This window comes from Sminthopsis crassicaudata, chromosome 1 (genome assembly GCF_048593235.1).
Source record: "Sminthopsis crassicaudata isolate SCR6 chromosome 1, ASM4859323v1, whole genome shotgun sequence".
Classification (NCBI taxonomy): domain Eukaryota; kingdom Metazoa; phylum Chordata; class Mammalia; order Dasyuromorphia; family Dasyuridae; genus Sminthopsis; species Sminthopsis crassicaudata.
The window spans coordinates 75772597-75793763 of record NC_133617.1 but is presented as its reverse complement, the minus strand read 5'-3'; the positions used below and the strand labels follow the sequence as shown (position 1 = coordinate 75793763).

Here is a 21167-nt window from a genome sequence, read left to right as displayed (position 1 = left end):
ACTAATTCTTGTGCTGAATTCTAGCTATAGCTCTGGGGTCAAAGCAATAGAGATGCTAGCCTACTCCTTTTCCATGATTTTTCCTCTGGTTCCTTGTCTATGGGCCAGATTTGTGATCTAGTGGTGGAAACGTTACCTGATAAGTTTTTCCTTATATTTCCTGATCACTACATCACCAGGTAGTCTTTCTAAATCTTTGTTGTAGAAATTGTTAGAACTAGGTTGTACTGTTTCCTTCTACTCCAATATTTTTTCTTTTCTCTGTATATCTAGTTAATATCCTTGATTCAGTCTAGAAATCCATCTTTCTTGTGTTCACATCAATTTGTGTTGGAGTTTTGATCTTTCCCTTATTTTCTTTCTTTTCCTTTTTCCATAAAATGGGAAGACGTGTGAGGGCAAAGGGAAACAAATTAAGCTATCACCAGTCCCACAACTTGTTTGCTGTTTGAAAGCTTCATAGAGGTTTATTTTTGTTGCTGTTATTTTCTACTTGTATTTATTTCAATAAATTACATAGATTTTTTTAAAGAAAAAAGTAAATGACAGTTGTGGATGAAGATGGAAAAATGGAATGGAAGCTGGAAGAGTAGAGACGAGAGGGCTTCTTACTTTTAGTAATTTGGAGGTATATTCCAGTCACAACCCTAGACCTGGAAAAGATTGGCAGACTCAGGAATTTGATCTGGGTAGAGGGAGGGAGGTTAGTCAGGTGATTTTGGCTGGCTATCTGGTGGCCACATTTCCATGGGGAAAATTGAGTCTGACAGTTCCACTGCTGTCTGTAGATTATAGAAAAAAAAGGAAGGAATCAAGTGTGGGTGAATAGAACTATGGCACTGCTTACCACATGTACCTTTAGCTCATCTACTTAATTTTTACTATCTTTATCAATTAATTTCTGTTCATTCCTTGTCTCATCAGGATTCTTTATATATACTTTTACCTTGTTTTATTCCATAAAGGTCTTTCCAGATTTCTTTGTATTTCTAATAGTTGTCTAACTTAATTGCTTTATAGTATCCTACCACTGGAATTATTGGGTCAAAGGATATGGTTATTTTTGTAACTTCAGACTATCACTACTAGTCTCCAGAAACAACCCACAAACAATTAATGCATTGTTGGTTTTCCACAACCCTAAAACATTTCATTGATCTTAAACTTTTTTTTTTTTTCAAATTATCAGGTGAAACCTCCAAGTTGTTCTAATTTACATCTCTGATTATATTATGTCAATCTTGACCTTTGTTCTAACAAATCAGAATGCACTTAATTGACTAGGGAATGATTCCTATATTAGAATGGTCATTTCCTGTGTGTTAAAAGTATAATACATTTAAGTTTTGCTGATTTATGGTGCTTTCACTGTTCAAAGAAATCAATTATTTTTTTTACTTATATATAGGCTTCTCAATAGTATATGTCTTTGGCCTTTTTTTTTTTTTTCATTCCTCCATGCCCCCTTTTGCATGGAAGTCAAGTCTCAAAATATATATGCATTTAATTTGGAGGGTCATATTAATATCTTCACAGAATTTCTCTATTGCCTCATTTTCTGCAACAGAGATTTGCATATAACCTACATTTACCAATACTTGTCAAGAATATTATAATTTAAGATGACCAGACATCCTAGGAAATGTTTTTTCATGCCTTTGGATGTATGATAAAATCAACCAGAAAACCAGGCAGAGTATTATAAGGGAAAAAACCACTGGATTTAGATCCATCAAAATGATCCAGATCCAAAGGACTTGTGTTAAAATTTTAGCTGCTATTCAATGACTTGCAGTAATCTGGGCAAGTCATTCAAGCCCTTTGTGCCTCTTCTGGGAAATAAGGGAGTTGGATTCGATGACTCAAGATCCCTTCCAGGTCTGAACTGTGAATTCTGCCAGTTCCTTAATTTGCCTCTCCAGGAAGAACCTGGCACCTCTCCATTCCTTTAGCTGCGACATCCTGTTGTCTTCTCATTTACGGTAAAAATTTCAGTTGGTGTGATTTAGTTCCTATAGGTATATGTACTTAGGCACTGGCAAAAATGTCACATCAAAAATACCAATTAAATTGTTTACAGATAGTCAGAAAAATGGTGCAGTTCTTAGTACGCCCTCTTTTCTTCTAACACCTGGTCAGGCGAGGACTGAGAGCCATTTGGCATTTTTCTTCATGGATGGGTTGCCATGATCAGTCTCCTGGGGATGTATCTTTTCATACTTTGCTAGGTGGGTCTTGGTCCTTTTTAAGATTCATTCTCAAAACATTTCAGGCATGTTATAACCCGACCAAGCTGACATAGCCACCTAGGACACCTGAAGTCACTTCCACACCATTACAACTTTTGTGGAGCTTTATCAAAGTCTGAAAATGCTAACAGCTACTATTTAAGTAGTGCTCAAAAGAACACAAAGTTCATTGTCTTCTGGAATTCAAGTTCAGCACTCTATCTGCCCTAAGCAATGTATGCTCAGAAGTCGAAATAATGCTTTAGATGTATTATGAGCAGCTAAGAATCCAGAGACCATCACCTCCCTGGTCCTGGACACCAGTCTTCTCATGTAGTCAAAGGTCCCATTAGCATTTCTGGTGCCCTACAATAGCAGTGATTCCTAGCAGCCTGGTTCTCCCCTAAAATCTTTAAATCTTACATCAAACCTCCCTTCCCCTGTCCTCTCTTTTGCATGACCCCAATCTTTGGAGCTGAAGTGGGTCTCTCTGGGACTGCCAACCCCGCCACTTATTCTGAGGAAGAAGAGGATCCAGAACTCAGAACCCCACAAAATCTACACACACAAAACCCCCCAGACCTGTTTATTTCCTTGGGACGGGGAAGAAACACACGGAGAGGTCCTTCCAAAGCAAACCAACCAACCTGCTGCTTTGGGGCATGTGTGGACCTCCCTCTCCCCCTCCTCAGACCCCTTACCCCCACTGCAGGCAGTCACACAGCCCTCCATCCTTCCAACAGTAGGTACTGGCCCGGGGTTGACTAGTCTCCAGGCGGTACTGAAGTAAGGATTCCCAAAGGCTGTGAGGACATCCTCCTAAGAGCTTTGGCCCGCCAACAAGACCCCAGTTAGAGTTCCAGCTCTGCTCACTCACTGTGTGGCCTTGCCCTCTCCCTGCTCCAATACTGCTTTCCTCTAAAAGATGAGGATGAACTGGATGACCTCTAAGAGCTTATCCAAATGAATGTACACTTATGAAATTCGTCAACAGACACAGAACGCTTCCTCTTGGGTCCAGAGATGCGAGGCAGGATGAGGGAGTGGAGAAGGGGTCACTATTTCCAGAAGAGGACATTCCAGAAGAGTAACCAGCAAGGGTAAAGGCCCAGGGAGAGCAGTGGGAAAAGCAGGGCGCCGTACAGGTGGTGGTCCAGAACGCCTTGGGCCAGAGCGCTGAGGAACAGCTGCCAGCCCTCAGCAAGTGTCAAGGGGGCTTCCTGCAGCTCTCGCCAAAGGAAAAGGCTGCCTAGAAGGGTGGCCCCAGGGCTCACCAGTACCAGTAACAACGCATATAGAAGCCTAGGAAGGAAAAAAGAAGCAACATCAGGGTGAGGTTCCCAGGAAGGAGAGGTCCCCGTGGGAGGGTGGGAGAATCTAAGGGTCCGGGGGCAGAGGCAGGGAGAAAACATGGACTGTGTAATAGGTTGGGAGTAGGTGGCAAATTGGGGCCCAGGCATCTGAGGGCAGGTGCAGACCTGGGTCCGCTGGGCTGGGTGAGGGCGGCAGCGGGTACCATGGTGACAGCCAGCAAGAAGCCCAGAGAAAAGTTGAAGAGGGAGATACAGCCCAGCTGTAGCGCCAGGTAGAGCAGGGCGAGGAGCTTCAGGGCCATCCAGCCACTGTCCGGGCCTCGGGGAGTGCTGCTCACCACTCTGGGGGCAGAGACAAGGTTCAGGGGTCATACTGCAGGCTCACCCAATCTGAGCCTCACCCTCTTAGAACCTTCCCTCCCTCCCCCCCCCACTGTGGGCGCCATCCCTCGAGGAGCTCACCGGTGCGTGCTGTGAGGCAAGGCCAGGCCAGCCACATAGATGGCGAGCAGCGTCAACACCACGGCCTCGGCCTCGGCCACAGGAAAGTGCTGGGCAGCCACATGTTGGCCCATGACAGGCAGGAGGTATAGGGCCAGACCAGTGGCCTGAGATATCAAGACGGGGGCTACCAGAGGGGTAAGGGCCACACCTCGGACATCCTAGAAAGACACCGGGGGGAGAGTCACATCCTGAGGGTGGCAGGGATCACACAGGATCAGCCTCATGCTTTAGGGGGAATCAGGGCAGAGAAACCACTCAGGGAATCCGGATCAGGGCTGCTCCCCGGGAAGTCTCAGGTGTATGTGCTGGAAGTCGGGGTGTAACAGGACCCAAGTCAGGCAGGCAAAGGGCAATGGCTGGGGAGCACGTGACCTCTTCCCTTTCAGGGCCACATTTTCAAGTAGAATAGCACAGACCTAGCCTGTCCACTGTGAACACTGCACTCCCTCCAGGTGGCTTTTCTTTTCCCTTACCTGTCCCACGAGCTGTGGAGGGCTGTGATTAGGGCCCAACTGCTCCTCAGGGCTGAAGTCCACCTTATTGAGCTTCACCCACAGCTCCAGGGCATGACCCGGTCAAGGGCAATGACAGAAGTAGGGAAACTCCTCCCATCCTCACCCTACCTCTCTCCCTAGATCACCTGGAGACACTCCCTGGGTCTCCAGGAAACCTCCCCTGCCACCTCTCCTCAACCCCCACACCCAGACCCTATGGAAGGATATCTTCAGCCCAGGGATGAAGAGTAGGAAGCCTATGGCAGGCATGTAGAGACCGATGGAAACAAAGCGGGACAGTGAGGGCAAGAGGTAGAAAAAGTAGGACTGGTGCAGCCGCTCGAGAAGATTGTTCAGTTTGCGGAACATCCCCTCCAAGGTCCTGGGGAAGGAAGGTGGCCCGCCTAGTCAGCTACCCTCCAGGAACTGCCCTTGGCGCAGAGCCCCAGCTCTCTGGGGCGATCTCTAAAAAACTGCCAGAGAGGAAATGGAAGGAGCCCAGAGCCAGGGCCCAAAGAGCTCGGGCCCCAGATCTGGCTCCTGTAGCTCCGGCCACATCCACTGCTCGTGTGGCAGTGCAACAGGGGTTGGGCCAGATCAGGAGTTCTTAACTGGGAGGCTGTGGCCTTGATTATTAAATATTTTGCTAACCACCTTTCAGTATTGTTAGTTTCAGTTGTAATCCTGTTGTGTTTTTTTTAAACTTTTATGCCTTTAGAAGCATCCTTCTGAGATGAAAGCCACAGCTTCACCAAAAGGCTCTGGAAACACAAAGTCCTAGAGAACCTCTCAGACCCTCCGGGCAAACACTGAGTTACCTTTTAAAAGCAGAAGCATTCTGTAAATCCCTGCAGGGGACTATCCATGTCACTCTTATTCCTTCTTAGAAACTTACTTTCCCACAGCAGTCATGTCATATTTATACTGGCGGAAGCTGTTGATACCACGTAGAGTGATGGCTTCTACATGGTAGCGCAGGAAAAGCCCATGGGGACCATGAGGGCGACCAGAGGCCTGACGCAGGACCATGAGCATTAATGTCTGTAGTCCATGCAGGGAGCCTCCCAAAGAGGCCCAGTCTGAGTGCTGCAGCTGTGGAACAAGCACAGGGGTCAATGGCCTTAAGTACACCATGAATGGCCCTGGCAAGCTATGGGAGAGGGGTGGGGGTTCCCAGTTAAGCATGGGTACTTCTGGAGGTAGCCCACTGGGTTAAAAGGCTAGGACATCCCCAGGGGATTTGGGAAGCCCAGCTTGCAAGCTGCATCTATGGGCAAAACAATAGTGGCTCAGGGGTCTAGGTCACTCTGCCCCATCTTGGGGATTCCCCTGCTGAGCTTTAGCCATTACAGGGAAGCATAAGGCATCAGGTCTAAATGTCCCTAACAGGAGTACTTCACCCAGTCTTAGCAATTAAAGGGCCAGAGAGTTCCCACCAAGAGCATACTATTTAACCATAACGACACTGGGGAGATAACAAAGGAGTTAAGGACATCTATAGCAAAAACAGTCCATCTGGAGTATAGTAACTATGGGAGGACCAAAGGAAGGCAGAGTCAGAAGGGCACAGAAATGGCCTACAGGACCACGGGTGCCAATAAGATCAGGGAAAGGAGGCAACTTGTAGGGTAAAGACTCCCACAGGGGATGTATTGTCTGGTTGCAATAGAGAAGAGAGGGGAGGAAGGTATGAGACATAAAGGACATGCCCCACCCAGAACATCTCAGACAGGAGTGGATGGAGGGAGGGACTGGGCTCTGCCCGCCAGGGCACTATCTGGAGAGCAGGGTCCACTATCACCTTCCCCTGCAGGGTGCAGAGCAGAGCCTCCTTCTGGCAGAAGGCGTGGAAGAGATTGAGAAGGTCCAGGTTAGGTAGCTGCCCATTCAAGCCCTCCACAGCTACATCCAGGCTGGTGACCACATCGCTGTTCAGCTCCAGGGCCACTGCTGCCTGGATGGCTCCTGCCCGGCCCTGAAGTGCAGATGACTGCATTCCTGCAGGGAGGGGAGGGAAGAAGGGCATGCTGTCACAGTGGGGCTCAGATCTGAGATGGCCTATATGACCTGAGCAACCACTTAACCTCTGGCCTCGTCTGCTCCTGGGTGAAAATGAAGGAGCTGAACTAACAATGGTGGCTGTCCTAAAGTGGAACGTGCAGGCTGCCTTAGCGAAGAGGCGATTCCCCTTCACTGGAGGGCTTCAGTGGAGACTGGGGACGCCTTTCAGGGACTTTTGCTCAGAGATGGCTTGTACTAGATGACCCTTGGCTCCTTCAAGTTCTGAGATTCTACGGTTGACCCTCAGTCTGGTGAATGAAGAGTGGGGAATCACATTTTTATTATGATATTGTGATAAAGTGAGTAAGAAGGTTAAGTTACTCATGGACTTATTCTTGCTATTATTGTTATTATTTTGGTGAGACAAATTTAAGTGACTTGCCCAGGGTTGCACGGCTAGGAAGGGTTAAGTGACTGAGGGTGGATTCGAACTCGGGTCCTCCTGACTTCAGGTTCCGTACTCTATCCACTGCACCGCTGAGCTGCCCCAACTTATATTATAAGAGAAGGGATCAGTGGGAGGCTTATATGAGAAAGAGGCCTGGAAGGTAATAGGGGTCCTACCAGTAATGTTGACATCGTGGTAGGCTTCTAGCCAGGCCTCTGTGCCCAGCAAGTCGTGCTCCGTCACCAAGAAGATGATGTCTTTGGCCCAGTAGATCTGACCTGGGTAGAAGGGAAGTAGAGAGGCAGGAAGCAGCCAGTTACTTGGCCAGGGCCCCGCCGGGGTCCATGCCCCGAGTCAGCCCCAGGAAGTTACCCCAACTCAGTTCTTTCCCACGCTCTACCCCCTTACTTCGGAAGTAAGCAGCCAAGGACAAGAGCAGTCCGACTGCCTGGGCATTGAGGGTTCCGGGGCTGGAGGGCACAATGAGCACCAAGGACTCGGTGCTGGCTGCCCTTGGAGCTCGCAGGATGCCATACACGTTGGTACCCGACACCATCTGCAGAGGCACTAGCACAGGTCACATGTAGGAAAACAGACCCGTGCTGACAACTTACTTTCCTCATGACCTGCTCCATCCCAGAGAGGGACCCTGGTACTCCCCACGGTGCTCCTCCCCCGCTCCAGTGCGCCTCCCAGCGGCCTCCAGCCTCCCCAGTCTCCGCCCCGGTTCCCCGGCTCTCCTGGGTGGTCCCTGTGTTTCTCTAACAGTGCCTTTTGAACATAGTAAACACTAAGCTCCAAATGGGCTCTATCTGTGTAAATGGTTCTCCTGTTTCCCGCCAGTCTCCCTTCTGCTCGTCTCAATGCCCCGTGTCCCCTGCGTCCTCCCAGTGGCCCCTGCAGTACATATCGCTCGTGGGCCTCGTCAGGGAAGGGCAGCGTTCGGGAGAAGCTCTGACTGTAGACTTCCAGCCCCACAGAGCGCATGGTCCGCTCCAGCCAGGCCACGGGCAGGTTTCTGGGTAAGGAGAGGAGTGGGTCACAAGCTCACAAACAAGAGCCATAGAAAGAGCAGACCCCCGTGCTCCCTCCAAGAGCCCCCACTGGACAGAAAACCCAAGGCTGCACAATAACAGAGAGGGGTCTCCCACGGGACCCAGGTGGCTGTTATCAGACCCGTTACTCACCCCGTCTTCCTGCGTTGGGCGATGAAATTCCTGGCATAGCTCAGGGCGTGCTCCCCTCCCTCAAACTGCTCCTCCACCATGGTGGAGCCCATGGCGTTCTCCGAGATGTACGTATTTTGGGTCAGGGGCGAAAAGGCCAGCGCCAGGAACCAGATCACGCCAGCCACGTAGCTCACCACGCTGGGGAAGAAAGAGGTTGGGGAGCCTGGCCGAGCCACCGGCCCACCACGAAGAACCACATACAGCGCCTCCTCTCTCCAAGACTCAGTCTCCGCGTCCATCTCTAAGTGTCAAAGCTAAGGCCTGGGACCCGGCCCCGCCCCCCAAACGTCACATCTCCAAGGGAGAGCCGCGCCCCCTCCCACGCCAAGGGGCTGAGCGGTGTGGTTTGGGAGGCAGGGGAGAATGGGAGACCTGGCTGAGGTCGGTGTCTCTCACGCGCACGCATGCGCGGCACCTGTGCCTGACTCCAGGTAAAGGGAGGCGGGAGGGGGAGGCTGGGAGCAATGTGCTCAAGGACAGGGAGGGGACGAGCGGCGCCAGAGAGAAGGACGCCGTGGCGGCGGAGGGGCCGCAGGTGGAGCCCTCACCAGAGGGGAGTATTGAGGCGGAGGAGCACCCGCGCCAGGGCCCGGCGCCGGTGGGAATCCAGCAGGAGCCCCATAGCTCGGGGATAACAGGAACCTGGCAACGGAAGCAGAAGAGCCATCAGTTTCTCTCACTCACTCAGCATCACTCCTGCCCCCTCCCAGGACCCAGACCCGCCCAATGTTTTCTGCTGGTCCCGCACTCCGCAGTCATTGAGCCGCACTACAGTCGGACAGTCACAGTCAGATATGATCGGTCACACACCCGAACGCACACAACCTCACCCCCAACAGCGTCTGCAGGATCTGTGGGAACCGTGGGCACGTGCAGGTTGTACGTATGTGTGTGTGAGACGGACACACACAATCCCACACCCAGCGCGGTCTCGCCTGCAGAACCGCGGAACTGAGCATGCGCGGGTGCGTACCACACACACACACAATCTCACATCGGGATCATCTCTTCTGCAAGTTCTGCAGAACGCAACTATGTGAGCATGCGCCGGCCTGGGACAGACAGATTCAGACACTTATACACACCACACACACAGGCACACCGAACCTTCCTTTCCTGCAAGATCTGCAGACACCGGAGCGGGTGAGCTCACGCAGGTGACAGGGGGACAGACAGACAGACAGACAGACTATCACACCCAGAGCATCCCCTCCTGCACGATCGGAGGGACCGCGAGCATGTGAGCATGCGCAGGTGTGCGCCAGAGTGAGTGACACACTCCCTGTTACACACGAGCATCCTCCCCTCCCAGACCCCTTGCACAAGCATCACACCTTCGATCACACGCGATCTCACCCTCCCAGCTTTCCTGCAGGAGCCTCAGCCATGGTCACCTCACGAAGACTCTCTCATACACACACTCTCACATGCAGAGACGTTAACTTCGGACACACGCGCACACATACACCCACACACTGCACACCCACCCACACACTGCACACACACATACACTGCACACACATACATACACCCACACAAATGAATGAAGGACATAGAACGCACCAACACCACCCCCAGCCCAGCTCACAGCCGCCTTTACTTCTCACACACCAGCCTCGGGACACGCCCACTTCCGCCCAGTATTCCTCACTTCCGGATCGCGGGCGGAGCACCTTGGGAATTGTAGTCCTCTGGGCGCAGGCTCCACTCGCTCAGGCTTTCCGCTCTCCCTCCTCTTCGAACCAGGCAAGAAATCCTCCTAACCTCAGTCCCTCCCGTCCATCCTTCGCCCAGGTTCCCGATTAATCTCCCTTTGGGCCCTTTGTTAACTCTTTAATAAAAGGAAAATCCGCAGGCATTCAAACCCTTCGCATCAAACCGTTTTTCCAGGCTTGCTGCACATTACTGTTACTCCTTCGGTCAAATTGGCCTTTTAGCTGTTATTAAAACTTATAGCATATAGATCTAAACAAATGGAAGAATATCAAGTGCTCATAGGAGGCCGAGCTAATATAATAAAACTGACAATTCTATCTAAATTAATCTATTGGTGCCACAGCAATCAAACTTCCAAGAAACTACAGAGTTAGAAAACTAACTCTGGACAGAAAAAATAACAAGGTTCATCTGGAAGAACAAAAGGTGAAAAAAAATGCGAACCAAGTGGCCTCGCTGTTCCAGACTAAAACTGTTATAAAGCAGCGGCCGTCAAAACCGTTCGAGCATTGATCAGTGGGACAGGCCAACACTATAGTCAATGACTGGTAGTGTGCGATAAATCCAACGGCCCCAGCTGCTGGGATAAGAACTCGCCATTTACAAAATTACTGGAAAAGCTGGAGAATAGCATGGCAGAAGCTAGACATTGACCAACACCCCATACCAAAATAAGGTCAAAATGGCATAGGATTTGGGTATAAAAGGTGATACCATAAGTAAATTAGTAGAGCAAGGGATAATTTACCTCCCAGATCTGTGGAGAAGGAAGGAATTTATGGCCAAAGAAGAACTGGAGAATATAATGAAATGCAAAGTGCATCATTTGGATTATACTAAAGGTCTTGTACAAATCAAACGAATGCAGATAACATTAGAAGGAAAGCAGAAAACTGGAAAAAAAATTTACACCTAAGGGTCCTAATAAAGGTCCCATTTCTAAAATATGTAAGGAATTGACTCAAATTTATAAGAATACAAATCATTCTCATTTGATAAATGGTCAAAGGATATGAACAATTTTCAGATGAAAAAATTAAAACCATTTCTAGTCATATGAAAAAATGCTCTAAATCACTATTGATCTGAAAAATGAAAATTAACACAACTCTGAAGTACCACTACACACCTCTCAGATTGGCTAAGATGACAGGAAAAGATAATGACTAAAGTTGGAGGGGATGTGGGAAAAGTGGGGCACTGATACATTGTTGGTGGAATTGTGATGAAGCTAACCATTCTGGAGAGCAATCTGGAATTATGCCCCAAAAGTTATCAAACTGTGCATACCCTTTTACTGGGCTTATATCCCAAAGAAATTATAAAGGAGGGAAGGGGACCCACTTGTGCAAAAATATTTGTGGCAGCCCTTTTTGTAGTGGCAAGAAACTGGAAACTGAGTGGGTGCCCATCGGTTGGAGAATGGCTGGATAAGTTTTAACATATGAATGTAATGGAATATTAATGTTCTGTAAGAAACGACCAGCAGGATGAATACAGAGAAGCTTGGAGAGACTTACATGAACTGATGCTGAGTGAAATGAGCAGAAGCAGGAGATCATTGTACACGGCAAGCACAAGACTATACGGCGATCAATTCTGATGGACGTGGCTCTCTTCAGCAATGAGATGATTGATGCCAGTTCTAATGGTCTTATGACGGAGAGACCCATCTGTACCCAAAAAAAGGACTGTGGCCACTGAATGTGGATCACAACATAGTAATTTCACCTTTTTGTTGTTTGCTTGCATTTCGTTTTCTTCTCATTTTTTCCCCCTTTTTGATCTGATTTCTCTTGTGCAGCATGACAAATATGGAAATATGTATAGAAGAATTGCATGTGTTTAACACATATTGGATTACTTGTCATCTAAGAAAGGGGATGGGGGAAATGGAGAAAAAATTGGAACACAAGGTTTTGCAAGGATGAATGTTGAAAACTATGAATATATTTTGAAAATAAAAAGCTATTATTTAAAAAAACCCAACAACTTATAACATAGAATATTCCACTTCCACGCATTTGTACAGCCTAAACCTAGAATTCATTAATTCACTAATACTACCCCACAGATCCTTATATCTTGCCTATTTCAAATCCATTCTTCACCCTACCCCCACTTAAATCACCAAATATCTATATTTATATTGTAACCTTACTCCTCTCCTCCACCCCAAATAGAACTGTAAACTCATAGAGGACAAAGACTATTTACTCTTCGTATCCCCAGTATTCAGCAACATGTTGGTTTAATTAACAGGTTATTCATTGTTTTATTTATGTTTTTCTTCTATTCAAAACCCTTCCTTAGCTACATACTCCCCCACAAAATAAAGTATATACTTCTTAGCCTGGCATCCAAATTCCTTCAACATTTGTGTCCAGTACAGGTTTCCTACTTATCTCACTCTAATCACTTCATTTCAGCCAATTGACAATTCCATCTTGTACTTGCAATTCATTTTAATGCATTTACTCCTGTCAACCATGACTAGAACAGACCCTCCTCACTTCCAGCTCCATCAGAATCTCTCTGTTCCTTTAATATCAGGTGCCATCTCCCTCCAGAGCTTTGCACACAATAAGCCCTCCCAGAACAGAACTTGGACCTCTCCATTAGCCCTTCTCCCACAGATCAGTTGCTTCCTTCTCCCCCATTGTATTGTCAGATTTTTAAGAAGCTGATATTTTCATTCTTCACCTCTGCCTTTCTTCCATAGCACACCATGGAGCTTCACACAGAGTACACAGGTGCACATGCATGGAGTCTCTCCCTTTCTCCAAGACACATGCTAGGGTGTCATTTCCCTCATAAAGTTTCCACCCATTTCTTTCTCCTCAGGCTTTTTTTCTCTTGGAATCTTTTTTCTTCTTTCCCTTGAGGGATGGAAGTGATGGATGAGTTTCTGTAAAATTGTTTGCAAGCCTTTCTCTGTGATCTCTCCTGGGGATAGTACATGGTGTTACCAAGTTAGTGGTGTAGAAGGTATAACTAAAAGCTGCTTTAATCAAAAGGTTTAATTGGTCTAGAATTTCATGGTGAACTTGGCTGGAGTTGCAATCTTGAAAGTCTATCCTGGTCAGTAGGGATATGTTCAAAGAAGGATACCAATATCAAATCTGATCAGGCAGAATAGGGATGCTCTAGGACCATAAAGGGAATTAATAGAGGTCAAATAAAATACGAAGAAATTTTAACTGATTAGACTATTTAAGAACCTTTAAAGCTCTGACTCCTGAGTAGAATTCTTTTAGCTCCCCGGTGATCACCTCATAACCTTATTTTCAGAGTCAGAGCTAGGACAGCAAAAGAACTTTTGCTCTGGTGTTGAAATTTATTTATTTATTTATTTTTGTTTCATTTTCTAATTTCATTTTTATTTTATAATTATAACTTTTTTTTTGACAGCACATATGTATGGGTAATTTTTTACAACATTATCCCTTGCACTTACTTCTATTCAGATTTTTTCCCTTCCTCCCCCAACCCCCTCCCCCAGATGGCAAGCAGTCTTATATATGTTAAATATATTACAGTATATTCTAGATACAATATATGTGTGTAGAACCAAATTTCTTGTTGCACAGGAAGAATTGGATTCAGAAGGTAAAAATAACAGTTTACACTCATTTCCCAGTGTTCCTTTTCTGGATGTAGCTGATTCTGTCCATCATTAATCAATTGGAATTGGATTAGCTCTTCTCTATGTTGAAGAAATCCACTTCCATCAGCATACATCCTCGTACAGTATCATTGTTGAAGTGTATAATGATCTTCTGGTTCTGCTCGTTTCACTCAGCATCAGTTGATGTAAGTCTCTCCAAGCCTCTCTGTATTCCTCCTGTTGGTCATTTCTTACAGAACAATAATATTCCATAACATTCATATACCATAATTTACCCAACCATTCTCCAATTGATGGACATCCATTCATCTTCCAGCTTCTAGCCACTATGAAAAGGGCTGCCACAAACATTTTGGCACATACAGGTCCCTTTCCCTTCTTTAGTATTTCCTTGGGATATAAGCCCAGTAGTAGTATGGCTGGGTCAAAGGGTATGCACATTTTGATAACTTTTTGGGCATAATTCCAGATTGCTCTCCAGAATGGTTGGATTCTTTCACAACTCCACCAACAATGCATCAGTGTCCCAGTTTTCCCACAGCCCCTCCAACATTCATCGTTATTTGTTCCTGTCATCTTAGCCAATCTGACAGGTGTGTAGTGATATCTCAGAGTTGTCTTAATTTGCATCTCTCTGATCAATAGTGATTTGGAACATTCTTTCATATGAGTGGAAATAGTTTTAATTTCATCATCTGAAAATTGTCTGTTCATATCCTTTGACCATTTATCAATTGGAGAATGGCTTGATTTCTTATAAATTAGAATCAATTCTCTGTATATTTTGGAGATGAGGCCTTTATCAGAACCTTTAACTGTAAAAATGTTTTCCCAATTTGTTACTTCCCTTCTAATCTTGTTTGCATTAGTTTTGTTTGTGCAGAAACTTTTTAATTTGGTGTAATCAAAATTTTCTATTTTGTGATCAATAATGGTCTCTAGTTCTCCCTTGGACACAAACTCCTTCCTCCTCCACAAGTCTGAGAGGTAAACCATCCCCTGTTCCTCCAATTTATTTATGATTTCGTTCTTTATGCCTAAATCTTGGACCCATTTTGATCTAATCTTAGTATGTGGTGTTAAATGTGGGTCCATGCCTAGTTTCTGCCATACTAATTTCCAGTTTTCCCAGCAGTTTTTGTCAAATAATGAATTCTTATCCCAAGATTTGGGATCTTTAGGTTTGTCAAACACTAGATTGCTATTTTTATTCACTATCTTGCCCTGTGAACCTAACCTATGCTACTGATCAACTAGTCTATTTCTTAGCCAATACCAAATGGTTTTGGTGACTGTTGCTTTATAATACAGTTCTAGATCAGGTACCGATAGACCACCTTCACTTAATTTTTTTTTCATTACTTCCCTTGAAATTCTCGCCCTTTTGTTGTTCCATATGAATTCTGTTGTTATTTTTTCTAGGTTATTAAAATAGTTTCTTGGAAGTCTGATTGGTATAGCACTAAATAAATAGATTAGTTTAGGGAGTATTGTCATCTTAATTATATTTGCTCGTGCTATCCAAGAGCACTGAATGTCTTTCCAATTATTTAAATCTGACTTTATTTTTGTGGCAAGTGTTTTGTAATTTTGCTCATATAATTCCTGACTCTCCTTTGGTAGATATATTCCCAAATATTTTATACTATCGACCATTATTTTGAATGGGATTTCTCTTTGTATCTCTTGCTGTTGGATTGTGTTGGTAATGTATAAAAATGCTGAGGATTTATGTGGATTTATTTTGTATCCTGCAACTTTGCTAAAATTCTGAATTATTTCTAATAGCTTTTCAGCAGAGTCTTTGGAGTTCTCTAAGTATACCATCATGTCATCTGCGAAAAATGATAATTTGATTTCCTCATTTCCTACTCTAATTCCTTGAATCTCTTTCTCAGCTCTTATTGCTGAGGCTAGAGTTTCTAGTACTATATTGAAAAGTAATGGTGATAGTGGGCAACCTTGTTTCACTCCTGATCAGGGAAAGGTTCTAGTTTATTGCCATTACATATGATGTTTACTGAAGGTTTTAAATATATGCTCCTTATTATTTTAAGGAATAGTCCATTTATTCCTATACTCTTAAGCGTTTTTAGTAGGAATGGATGTTGGATTTTATCAAATGTTTTTTCTGCATCTATTGAGATGATCATATGGTTTTTATTAATTTGATTATTAATATGGTCAATTATACTAATAGTTTTCCTAATATTAAACCAGCCCTGCATTCCTGGTATAAATCCCACTTGGTCATAGTGTATTATCCTGGGGATGATTTTCTGAAGTCTATTTGCTAATATCTTATTTAAGATTTTAGCATCAATATTCATCAGGGAGATTGGTCTATAGTTTTCTTTCTCAGTTTTCGATCTACCTGGTTTAGGTATCAGTACCATGTCTGTGTCATAGAAGGAATTTGGTAGGACTCCTTCAATTCCTATTTTTTCAAATAGTTTACATAGCATTGGAGTTAGTTGTTCTTTAAATGTTTGGTAGAATTCACATGTAAATCCATCTGGTCCTGGGGACTTTTTCTTAGGAAGTTGGTTAATAGCTTGATCTATTTCTTTTTCTGAGATGGGACTATTTAGACTACTTATTTCTTCCTCTGTTAATCTGGGCAAGCTATATTTTTGAAGGTATTCTTCCATTTCATTTAAGTTATCGAATTTATTGGCATAAAGTTGAGCAAAGTAGCTCCTAATTATTGTTCTAATTTCCTCTTCATTAGTGGTGAGTTCACCCTTTTCATTTTCAAGACTAACAATTTGCTTTTTCTCTTTCCTTTTTTTAATCAGGTTTACTAAGGGTTTGTCTATTTTGTTGGTTTTTTCATAGAACCAACTCTTAGTTTTATTAATTAATTCAATAGTTTTTTTACTTTCAATTTTATTAATCTCACCCTGGTATTGAAATTTAGAAAAGGACTGCTTTTTTCTCCAATTTGGTAATAGATAACTTAGCATCATGTTTTTAAAGTCATAGTATTTAAAGATTTGTTCTTTAAATTATTATTAAATTATTAAAAAATAATTTTTATCTTTTATGCAGAAGCTAAACACCAAAAAAAAAAAAAAAAAAAGCATTCCCATATACACATTATAATACAAAGCAAGGATTGACTATGAAAATACTAATGTCCATTTCATACCTTTTGCCTTGAAAAAAAGGGAATAAAATAAATTTTACATTGTTTTCAAAACTGTTCTTCTTGTGCTTCCTTTTGTTCTTTTTTGTGTATAAAAAAGTTCTAATGGCTCTCTTTTGATTGATTTGTCATCACTATTGCTAATCTCTAACTGCATTCTCAAAATAAAAACCAAAAGAAACAAAGGAAATAAATATTCAAGCAAAATGAACCCACAAGTGCATGTCCAAATGTATGTTTAATCATAGGTTCTCTGGAGTCATGTTAGTCTTTATGCTGATCAGAATTCTTACGTCTTTCAAATTTATTTTTCTTTACAGCATTTTAAAAAATTGATCTGATTTGATTTACTTTTCTCTGAATCAGTTTCATACTACCCAGGAATTTTTTGTAGTTTCTTTTTGATATTATACAATACAATAATATTTCATTACATTATAAAAACTTTTTTCATCCATACCTCAATTGTCTGAGAGGAAATCTAAGGTACTCTCTTAAGAATCTAGTCATTTTGATGAACAGACTGATTTCAGAAAAGCCTGGAAAGGCTTACATGAACTGATGCTGAGTGAAACAAGCAGTGGTCCATTGTACACAACAACAAAGATTATGTGATAAATAACTATGCTAGACTGACCTCTTCTCAGCAATTTAGTGAACCAAGGCAATTCCAACAAACTTTGGATGGAAAATGCTATCTGCACCCCAAAGAGAACTATGGAGACTGAATGCAATTCAAAGCACACTATTTTCACCTTTTTTTCCCTTGTTTTTTTTTTTTTTCTCATGTTTTTTTTCCCTTTTCTTCTGATTTTTCTTTACCAACATGCCTCATATGGAAATATATTAAAAATGAATGTATATCTTTATCACATTGCTTGCTAGCATAGAAAGGGGGGAGGTAAGAAGAAAAAAATGGAACTCAAGATTTTCCAAAAATGAAAATTGAAAATCATCTTTACAAGTAATTAGAAAAATAACATACTATTAAAATAAAATTTAAAAAATTTTTAAATAGAATGTAAGCTACTTGATGATAGAGATGGTTTTCTTTTCTATAGCTTCAATGCCATGGCATATAGTATATGTTTAATATACTTTTAAATATTTAATTAATAATAATTAATATTTAATATGTTGAAGTTGAAATAATAAAAATAATACTAGTCAACATTTTAAAAATCTAGTTATTTTTCTTTTAGTCTCTACCCTTCTTTCTCTCCTTTCACCCCCCAACCTTTTAAGGTATTTGATGTTTATTTGGCTTATAACCATATTCTTCATCATTTCATTCTCCCTTTTAAGCTTTTCTCTTTATTCTTTTTTCTCTACTGAATTTGATATAATTCTACACTATAAATCATCTTTATAGAAGTACATATACTCAATCCTGCTTTGTTTGCTTCAGATAAATGAGTTTTATTTGATGCTTGCTTTTCCCTACCTTTTTCTCTTTGTATATCTCATTCACTCTAATTAGAAGAAATAAGAAATTCTACTCCCTTATTCCTCCTTTCTCCCCTAGTATAATCCTTTTTATTCTTTCTCACTCTTCTTTTAAACTTACATAACAAAACCAATCCACCCTCCAGGATGTTTTTGTTGCTGTTGTTTTTTAAATTCAATTCCCTCAAAATCCTTTAAAGACATAAAGGCCCTGAGGGAGTTTTTGTTTCTTCTCTTTTAGAACGTTAGCACATCATTATACAACCCTTTCCAATTGCTTGCATAAATTCACCTCCCTAGGTTTCCTGGAACTTTTGTATTTATATTTCAAAGTTCCTTTTCAGCTCTGGTGTTTTCATCAAATATTCTTGAAAGTTTTCTATTTCATTAGTGGTCCATTTTCCAATTTCTTTTCCATCCTTCCATCCCTCCATCAATGTGCTGCTTTGCAGGATAAGTTATCCTTGGTTGTAAGTTTATATCTTTTGTTTTTTGGAAAATCATATTCCAAGATTTCCTCTCATTTTTGTGAAGAATTGCCATATCATGGGTGATATTATGGTTCCTTGTTATTTGAACTGTTTCTTTATGGATGCTTGCTGTATTTTTGCTTTGATGTAAAAGTTCTAGATTTTGGTTGACATTCCTGGAACTTCTTTTGGGATTCCTTTTAGAAAGTGATCAGTGGAATCTATCTTCATTTTACCTCTGGTTATAGTCGATTTGGACATTTTTCAGTTGTGAATTCTTGAAACATGCTAGGGATTTCTTTTTTTTTAAATTGATTTTCATGGAATCCAACGGTTCTTCAATTATCTCACCTTGACTCTTCCCCAGGTCAATTGTTTTTAATAGATCTTACTTTTTTTTTCCTGATTTTTTCAGTCTTTTGATTTTTTCCAGTATTTATTACTATCATATGGAATCATTGCTTTCTAGTCTAGTTTTCAGAGAGTCCATTAGTTAAAGTTCACCTTTTCTAAGCTACTCATTCTAAATCTTTTTTTTTCAGAATTTTTAATCTTTCATTTCTTTTATGTATTAATATAGTCCTTTTGGAAAGTTCGTTTTCATTTAGACAATGCTTGCCCTCATTATGAAGTTACTTATTCCTTTTTTGGGATCCCTAGATCTACAGTAACTTTTTGCATTGTTTTCTTTGATTTATTCATCTCTCCAGCTTTGATTCTTGAAGTTTTGTGCCAGGGCTGGGTTCTGCTTCATGCTTTGAGGCAGTATGATTTACCTTGTGCTGTTTGGTGCATCTTAGATGCCCTGGGTTCCTCCACTGAGACATATGGCTTCTATGGCTAAGTCCTGTTTGGATCTTTGTTTTAGAGTAAAGTGTCCTTAGTGACACCTCAAGCCAAGAGTGCTAGAGGCTTCTGGGACCTTTCAATGCTTGTACTGTCCCGTTCTAAGCAGTACTGTGGTCACTTATCTCTCCTTGTGCTTTTCTTGGGGGAGAAAGCGAGAGGAAAGGGGCCTCTGTTCTTCCTAACTTTGGACAGAGAGCCTTATAGGTTATACACCCCTCTTGTGATCTATGGGAAGGTGAAGGGCTCTTCCGGGATGGGACTTGTGTACACACGTGAAAGGGAGTTTTTCTATTCCCAGCAGGCTTTTGGCTGTCTTTTTGTTGTTCTTATTGTTTAGTTATACAGTTCTTGGGTGGGAAATTACTCTAGTTATTCTTTGAATGTCTTGATCATTATTCAATTTTGTTTTTGCTAGGTAAGTAAGTGGGAGTTGGGTAGTTTACCATCATTCAGGAAGCACTCTTGGCTGAAAATCTCAGGTTTCTCAGAAGACTTGAATATATTTTTCCCTGATACTTTTTCTATCACTTGTATCATACTTATTTGTATATGTTATTCCCTCATTAGACCATAAGCTCTCTAAAGGCAGGGACTGCACTGATTTTCATCTTTAGATGCCCTCTACCTAGCATATAGTAAATACATCAATTAATATTTAATATCCATTGTCACCTGACTCTCCTTCAGAGTTTATAGCATTACTGTATCTTTAAAGGCCAAAAGGAATATTGAGAAAAGGCAATGTGTGCTAGCAGATGGCAGGTCTGTTGAAAAACATCTTTCTATGAGGTTCTTCTCCTAATAGAATCAGGGAATGTATCTTACCTTTGATCTATAGAGAATCTATAGAGAGGTCACAGAGGAAGATTTGAGGAGAAACTGTTTTTTTGTTAGAATATTTTAAATTTGGTGTTCTAAAGAAACAGATAATTCTGTAAAGAATCTGTAAGAAGCTTGCAAACAGTGTATTCTACAAAGGTTACTGACTAGAGGGCAAAGAAAATGGAGGAATATAGAGTATTTCCTAAAAGATTGAATGAATCTAGCTATTATTTTGGATAGATAAAGGAAGAAAATCCTTAAGAGATTTTAACCAGTCTCTAGAGTGAGCTGAATGTTGTACTGTACTTCTGGATTTGAATGAGTCATTTACTTTTTTATACAGAGGATGTGAGGTGATCCTGGCTATGAATTTTCTTAGAGCCAAAATGCTATAAATAATTGCATATGTCTTTATTAGCTGTTGTTTTAGTTAAAGACTGTGTGAGTTCTGTTATTTTAATATTTAATATTTAATATTGCTATTGGGAAAGGAGGTTTTTCCAGTTCATTAGATAATTAACATTCAATGAATTGGGTAGGGGAAAGAGCTAATTAATGAGATGTCCATTTTATTAATTAGTAAGAAATTATTCAGTTATACTCCTGGACTTAACAATGTATGTGATCAAATTAAATATAGCACCAAGTCAAGTAGTAGGCTAAAGGGTAAACTTTCTTAAGCTTCACTGATCCCTAGAAATTTACCTATACTTATTAAATTGAAAGATCTTGCAGATATCTGAAACACTGCTCTAAAAGGCACTGCCATACTAGTGAAACTTCCCATGTGTGGAGCCTATTTATCCTGTCAAGTCCCAAACAATTGTTCCTAAAGGGAGGAAGGACTGCTGCCCCTGTGGAGAAAAGAATC

General features: G+C 42.3%; 1 protein-coding gene across 4 annotated transcripts; it reads right to left on the bottom strand.

Annotated features, from left to right (window-relative positions):
- Positions 1–482: 482 nt before the first annotated feature.
- Positions 483–9858, bottom strand: GPAA1 (glycosylphosphatidylinositol anchor attachment 1). 4 transcript variants are annotated; one of them, XM_074262661.1, is made up of 13 exons: positions 9781–9858; positions 8766–8859; positions 8176–8355; positions 7895–8006; positions 7397–7544; positions 7165–7266; positions 6341–6537; positions 5435–5631; positions 4768–4921; positions 4519–4611; positions 4004–4203; positions 3707–3883; positions 483–3530 (listed from the first exon to the last, which is right to left on the bottom strand). In XM_074262661.1, the coding sequence occupies exons 2-13, from the start codon at positions 8837–8839 to the stop codon at positions 3287–3289; spliced, it is 1878 nt and encodes a 625-aa protein (XP_074118762.1). In that variant the 5' UTR covers positions 8840–8859; positions 9781–9858; the 3' UTR covers positions 483–3286. The 4 variants fall into 4 exon arrangements, with proteins under 4 accessions (XP_074118762.1, XP_074118793.1, XP_074118773.1 ...); XM_074262692.1 differs by having other exon boundaries at positions 9829–9845; XM_074262672.1 differs by having other exon boundaries at positions 9806–9833.
- Between the last annotated feature and the right edge of the window lie 11309 nt (positions 9859–21167).

What these genes read in the sequence shown, in the direction of transcription:
- GPAA1 (XM_074262661.1), bottom strand. Translation starts at nt 8,839, where the DNA reads ATGGGGCTCCTGCTGGATTCCCACCGGCGCCGGGCCCTGGCGCGGGTG. An exon ending in TCTGCACCCTGCAGGGGAAG is followed by an intron (nt 5,632 to 6,340) that starts GTGATAGTGGAC and finishes CTTGTTCCACAG; the next exon opens with CTGCAGCACTCAGACTGGGC. An exon ending in CTCCACAGCTCGTGGGACAG is followed by an intron (nt 4,204 to 4,518) that starts GTAAGGGAAAAG and finishes GTGTCTTTCTAG; the next exon opens with GATGTCCGAGGTGTGGCCCT.